Source organism: Chelonoidis abingdonii, unplaced genomic scaffold, assembly GCF_003597395.2.
Source record: "Chelonoidis abingdonii isolate Lonesome George unplaced genomic scaffold, CheloAbing_2.0 scaffold1250, whole genome shotgun sequence".
In the NCBI taxonomy this organism is placed as follows: Eukaryota; Metazoa; Chordata; order Testudines; family Testudinidae; genus Chelonoidis; species Chelonoidis abingdonii.
The window spans coordinates 1-6,920 of record NW_027425511.1 but is presented as its reverse complement, the minus strand read 5'-3'; the positions used below and the strand labels follow the sequence as shown (position 1 = coordinate 6,920).

At 45.7% G+C, this 6,920-nt stretch overlaps 1 protein-coding gene across 1 annotated transcript; it reads left to right on the top strand.

Moving 5' to 3' along the window:
• Window positions 1–2,102: 2,102 nt before the first annotated feature.
• LOC142046068 (prostaglandin-E(2) 9-reductase-like) lies at window positions 2,103–4,599 on the top strand (the record flags this gene model as incomplete). The annotated part of the gene is given in 5 exon segments (XM_075061457.1): window positions 2,103–2,225; window positions 3,850–3,927; window positions 3,929–3,960; window positions 4,198–4,363; window positions 4,561–4,599. Coding segments are annotated over 5 exon segments (438 nt in total), but the record flags the coding sequence as incomplete, so codon positions are not given.
• Between the last annotated feature and the right edge of the window lie 2,321 nt (window positions 4,600–6,920).

Genomic DNA, 6,920 nt, shown 5'->3' with positions numbered 1-6,920 from the left:
TTTAACCACCCTGATAGTTAGGAAGTTCCCTGAGTTGTCATTATTTCCCCCTTTTTTATATATATATAGATTGGCACTGTATTTGCCTTTTCCCAGTCCTCTGCAATCTCTCTCATGATTTTTCAAGGACAATTGCTAATTGTTCAGAGATCTCCTTAGTCATCAGGTCCTGGTGACTCAAGACATCTAACTTATCTAAGTAATTTTTAACTTGTTCTTTCCCTATTTTACCCTCATATGCTATGCAGGAGTGGCAGAAGTATCCTAAAAGGATGGGGGGACACAGGCGCTCGAACCGAGGCCCCACACCACCCTTTTTCCCCAAGCCTCAGCCCTGATGCCACCCCTTCTCCCTGAGCCACCACCCTCAGACTGTTACCCGGAAAGTGCTCAGACTTCTGGGATTTTTCAGTCATATGACCCTTTTAGAGGGCAAAGGAAAATGTATAGAAAAGCCAGTCCCTCTACTTCCTCAGGGGGCCAGTGTGCCCACGCAGTTTCCCCAGGAAACAATCCCTGTCTCCTGGGGAGCTCTAGGCTCTGCTCACACCAGATTCCCACCCAGACTGAGCCACTATCCTCCCTTTTAAGGTCCTACCCTGCTCCAGCCTTGACAAGCCTCATGCATGCAGTGGGTTGTGCCCAGATGACCTCTTTAACCCTTTCTTGACTGCTGCAGGAGCTGCCCCATCATGCTAGGGTAGGTTACTCCATCAGCGTCAGACTGATAGAATTAAACCAGAACATAGCCCAGGGCAGCTAGTTAAGTAAAATAGATTTTTAAGTGTGAACTGAGCAGATTTGAGGGGGAAATCACTGAGGGACAACAAACATCAAATCTCACATGCCTTTTTTTTCTTTTTTTTTTTAAACAGAATCACTGTAGAACAGAACCTCACTTTGAGATGCTTTGGCCTTCCCTGGTCTTAGGACAGGGATATTGCCAAAGGCATTTTCAGGGACAGAATTGTAGTCTGGGCTTTACAGGTGATGTTTTCCACAGAGGAGGGAATGGGATGAAATATTCTGCCCGAGAGTCAGTCAAGATGAGGACTCCATCAGATTCCTAATTCTTTAGCTAATGTTCTTTGAGTAGCTCAGCATTGCAGCTTATTAGTGAGCCAGCCTGTCAACACTGAAGAGCCAGGTTCAAAGTCTGTCCACACTTACTCACATTACAAAATCCATCAGTCAGTTTAATTCCATTGGTGTTTCTATATCAAGAGAGGCCAGAAATGAAATACAAAGAGGCACAGAGTCAGAATCAAGGTGCACTGGTAGAGCTTTGTGGAAGTTAGTATAGTGTCTGCTCACATTATCCCAGGTTCTAATTAGTGCTGTTGGTTCCTCATTTTCATGAGCATTAACTAAACTCCCTCATTTAAAAGGAAAAAGCTAAAACTTCCCCTCTGATATGTACCTTCCCTTCAGTGGACTCTAGCAAGCTTTTTCTATTAAATGGAAAAAGTAAACAGGATTTGGCACCATATCATTGTTATCATGGCACTGCTTGCAATATGAGACCCTGCAGTCATTTCCTATTATCAGAGCAGGGAAACACTGGCACATCTCAGACACCACAGCATGGCTACTGTCGGTAAATACAGACACGGTGATCACTGCACTTGTCCATCTCCTTCAGTATTTAATTTTCATACTTAATTATTTTATTTTTTGCCTTAAAGCTCTTAAACTGGTGTTAATATTCCCATACTTATGTGGTACCATTATTTCTGCATTGTTCACTAGCAGTGTTTGGGTATCACTATGTCTTTGAGGCTCTGTATGTGTGAGGGACAAATTAGGGAGAAAACAACTGGGAGAGGCAGTGGCCTAGTTGTCTACTTTCTACTGGGGGAAAAGATGATTTATTTCAGTGGATTGGATGGAGATCTAACGCCTAAGTGAACAGCTGGAAAATGACTGTCTCTAAATCAGAGTTTTGTTCTAGAACAAATCAAATGTCCCCTACTGTGTATGTTATGATATTTTGGTGGAATAATTTTATATGGAGTGAGCCCAGCTGAGCATAATTTTTCTAGTCTCATGGAAATTATACTACAAGTAGTGATAATGGAACTGGCCATTTTTGTGTTTCCCAGGCCATGGAGGCATGTAAAGATGCAGGCTTGGTGAAGTCCACTGAAGTGTCCAACTTCAACATCAGACAACTGGAGATGATCCTGAACAAACCAGGGCTCAAGTACAAACCTGTTCTCAACCAGGTAAAACTCTGACCTTTGGATGGAGACCTAAAAGTGTTGAGTTGGAAGAAATTCAGAACTTGTAGTCAGTGAAGAGTTTCGTTTATAGGGGAAGAACTTCAGTGCTTACAGGAAGCAGAAACTCCAGAATGTCTTTCTCAGCAGGAACTTATGTCCAGGCTTTTAAATCAAAAGGGACACTTCCTTATTGCTCCACTTCAAATAGACACAACCCACAACAGTTAGACCCCGATATGGAACTCCTCAGAATTTGTTGCAACAGCTGATGTTAAAGACAGGGGCCATTAGCAGCTATAGATTCAGGTTCAAGTTCTGAAAAGAAACCCACCATAATTCTATGGAGCTTGGAACAAGGGCTTTGTTTGTGCCCATCCCTAAATCTATGGAAAAACTAATGAAATAAAAAAAAATAAAGTAGAAAATACCCGTAAAGGAAAGTGTTTGAGAGGGGCAGGAGAAAGAGAGACCCAGCTGCATCCCTGTGTATCTAGTTCTCCTCTCCTGCTACCTCATTCCCCTGCTAGGGGAATGGACTTTCAGAGCACCAGCCTTTCTCTGCTTGGAATGGGAGGATGTTTTGTTACCAGGTTATCCAAACTCATACTCAGAAATGTGACTGGTCTAACCTATTTGCCTACCTTTCACATAGCTACCCAGATGTATTCCATACATGCTGGATAAAGGGAAAGAATTGAGTTATACATGATAAGCAAAATGACACAGGATATGCACAACATCCCATAGTCAGTAGCTGAAAGTAATTTTACCTCTCAAGTAATTTTTTTTTAAACTTGCATAGCACAAGTTCTATATGGGAGGATTATATATAGGTAGAAGGTAATTCTGACGTTGTAAATCTAAACTTCTACATTTCAATATTAAAATATGTAAGAGAAAAATGTCTTATCTTGAGGAAAAACTGTTGTTTCATAGTTGGACAACTCAAAAACTGATTTTGATTCAATTTCGTCCCTCCCTCCTCAAAAAATCACTTGTGAGTTGAGATCAAGCTTGAGAAATTTTAGACCAAGAGACCACATGAGGGAAAGTTAGCAGCCACTGAAACGAAGGGCTTAGAATGAGAGTGCCATATCGTCCATATCTACAGTTACAACTGGTCCCAGCAAAGACCCATAGAACATCTATGAGTAATTATCTCACTATAACCAATAGCCATGGCTTAACCAATAGCTTTAATGCAGTGTTGGTCCAGGACATGATATTGATCCATATCCTAAGCTGCATAACAGTACACGATGGGCCAAAACCTGCTTGTAGAAGACTTAATGAGCTGTCAGGGGGACAACACACATGCTTAAGGCAGGCAGGATTTGACCCTCGTTTATAAGTCCTTATTAAGCCTGTCCCCACACACCATGTATTGGCTTCACTGTCCTCTACTAGATAAACTGTTTGGGGGATTTGTTATCAGCTAAACTACACCCCATGATCACTTGCACTGCCAGGCTGTATTTTAATTGAAGGATATTTTTATTGAAATTTACTTTTGATATTTTAACATTCTGTATCCCCTCAACATAGCATCCGCTGTTTCTTTTGTCTAACTGCTGCTGCTGCTATATGATCTGAAATCTCAATTTTGGGTTGGGGGGTGATTCTGCAGGTTGAATGTCACCCTTACCTCAACCAAGCAAAACTGCTGGCTTTCTGCAAATCCAAGCATATCCTCCTTGAAGCCTATTTGTGCTCTGGGATCACAGAGAGACAAGACCTGGTAAGGAAAGAAACTGGACTGGGCTCCCAGGTTTAGAACCTCAAAAACGGGTTGGAGGGAGGGAAAAATCCTCTGTCTTCAAAATATCTGGTATTTATAGAGTTATAGAATAAAAATGAGAGCTGGAAAAAGGCCTAGTAGGTTATCTTCAGATTATACAGGTATTGTCCTCACTAGGCTGAGATGACTGCATTCCTCATCCCAGAAATGCTCCCTGTTTCTCTGTTTCCCTTGTAGGGTAGACCAAAGCACCCCAGTTCTGCTGGAGGACCCAGTATTGGGTGCAATTGCCAAAAAATACAACCGAAGCCCCGTTCTAGTAGCCCTGCGCTACCAGCTGCAGCGTGGTGTGTGGTCCTCTTTAAAAGCTTACACCAGAAAGCGTATCGAAGAAAAATTCCAGGTAAAACAGGAGGGGAGAGAGAAGAGGATTGAGATGTGCAGATTTAGATGGGCACCGTAGAGGGCTGAGAACTTTGTGCCCATGTACAGTATGCAGGGCCAGCTCCAGGCACCAAACCGGCAAGCAAGGGGCGCACTCCGGCCCAATCCTTTTTTTCCTTTTTTTTTTTTTTTTCCCGCTCTTTGCCCCCCCTGCAGGTTTTTTTCTTTTGGTTGCTGCTGACAGCCGCCCTGTAGGGGGCAGTGGCGCAGAGGAGGGGAGCTGCTGGGAGTGGTGCCAGGTCTGCAACAAGCCCGGCACTGCAGTCTGCTTCCTTCCCTGCCCGCCGACCAGAGCGGCGTGGAGCCCTCTCAGCAGGAGGCGCGGCGGGAGGGGTTGCATGGCGAGTTCCCCGCTTCAGAGAGTGCTGGGCCGCGCCCCCCGCTAGTTGGGGTGTGCACTACGCTGCCTGGATCTGCAGGGCTAGGAATCCCCTGCACCCTCCGCCCTACAGGTTCCTTTTTTCCTTTTTGGTTTTTGGTTTTTTTCTTCCCCTTCGCCGCTTCGGCCAGGCAGTTTGTTTCGTGCCTCCCCTCCTCGCCTGCTCCGACTGGCCGGCAGGTTTCACGCCCCACCTCCAGGGTCTTAAACAGCTTTCCTAGATAAATTAGTTCCAAAGAGATCAGTTGTTCTCTTTTCCATACCCCAAGGAATATCAGACTGACTGACTTTCTTCTAGATTAAGGGCAAGAACAAAACAAGGAAGTACATCTACATGAGAGAGAGCACCGTGTGTATCTCCTCTGTAACATGCCCTTTATTTCCCAAAATGGCAGCTGCCTCTGCAAATAGCAGATTCCTAGAAGTTAAAGGTGAAATTCACAGAAAATAAAATCACAACTGTTACATAGCTACATACCCTTCACCTCTAAAATACAGTGGAAAGAGCAGGCCCAAATTAATATAACTATTTCATTCCTTTTCATATAACAGGAGGCTTATGGTTCTGTCAATAAACATGCATCCTGCAGAATAACCCAATGTTTGATCTTGTCTTCTGGGTCAGGTTTTTGACTTCCAGCTCTCTGAGGAGGACATGAAAACCATTGATGGGATGAAACTTAAACCGTTCCTATGTGCGTACAGAACCGTAAGTCATAATAGTTTTCTGTATTTTAGAACTCTGTGGAGAGGCAGAAGAAAGGCAGCAGTGGTCACCCACAAAGAAATATAGGTTTTGTGTTATACTGACCCTAGTGATGACAAAGGATGTACTTACGATCATAGCTATTGACTGGAATGGAGTCATGCAGTTTAAGGCCAGAAGGGACGACCAGATCATTTAGTCTGATCACAGGCTACCAACACCACCCAGCACCCACACTGAATAGGGTTGCCAGGTGTCTGGTTTTTGACCTGGCTCCAGTCAGCATTGCTGACAGGGCCATTTAAAAGTCCAATCAGCAGTGCAGCTGGGCTAAGGCAGGCTTCCTGCCTGCCGTGGCTCCATGCAGCTCCCGGAAGCTGCAGCATTTCCCTCCTCCGGCTCCTACGTGTAGAGGCAGCCAGGCTCTGCATGCTGCCTCTGCCCTAAGCACTGGCTCCACAGCTCGCATTGTCCAGGAACCATGGCCATTAGGAACTGTGGGGGCAGTGCCTGCAGACAGGGCAGCGTGCAGAGCTACTTGGCTGTGCATAGGACCTGGAGAGGGGCTATGCCACTGCTTCCAGGAGCTGCTTGAGGTAAGCGCCACCCAGAACCTGCACCCCAACCCCCCCATCACACCCTGACCCCCTGCCCTAGCCCTAATCCCCCTCCTGCTCTCCAAGCCCCTCAATCCGAGCCTGGAGCACCCTCCTGGACACCAAACCCCTCAGCCCCACTCCAGAGCCCGCACCCACTGCTGGAGCACTCACCCCCTCCCACATCCCAACCTACTGCCTCAGCCTAGAGGCCCCTTCTGCACCCTGAACTCCTAATTTCTGGTCTCACCCAAGAACTGAAACCCCCAGCCAGAGCCCTAACCCTCTCCCACTCCCCAGCGCTCTAAGACAGCCCTGTGAAAACAAGCGAGTGAGTGAGGATGGGGAGAGCAAGCAACAGAGGTGGGTAGAGTGCGTGGGGTTGGGGCCTCAGAGAAAGGGTGGGACAGGGGCATGGCCTCGAAGGAGGGGCGGGCAGAGGCGGGGCAAGGGTGTTCGGTTTTGTGCAAGTAAAAAGTTGGCTACCCTAACACTGAACCCAACAACCTGTTGCTGTAACGTACTGTCATTTCAGTAGAGACTGTACATTAGAGCACTCACGTGCTTAGGTAGTACAGAGATGAAAGAAAGCCCTTAGGTAGAAAATATTGCATGTGTGCTCTTTGAGATCCCTGCATTTTGCATTCAGATGTCCTAATAATATAGTTACGGGTGGATTGTTCATAAATGTCACCTTTCTTTTTAGATTTTTGGGCCACCCACAGTTTCCATTTAGGGATGAATAATGGAAAGGATCTTTTTTCATTGTTCCTGATTTTATTTCACGCATCAGGAAAATCATTCATACATTTCATCCCTTTGCCCCATTCCTGTG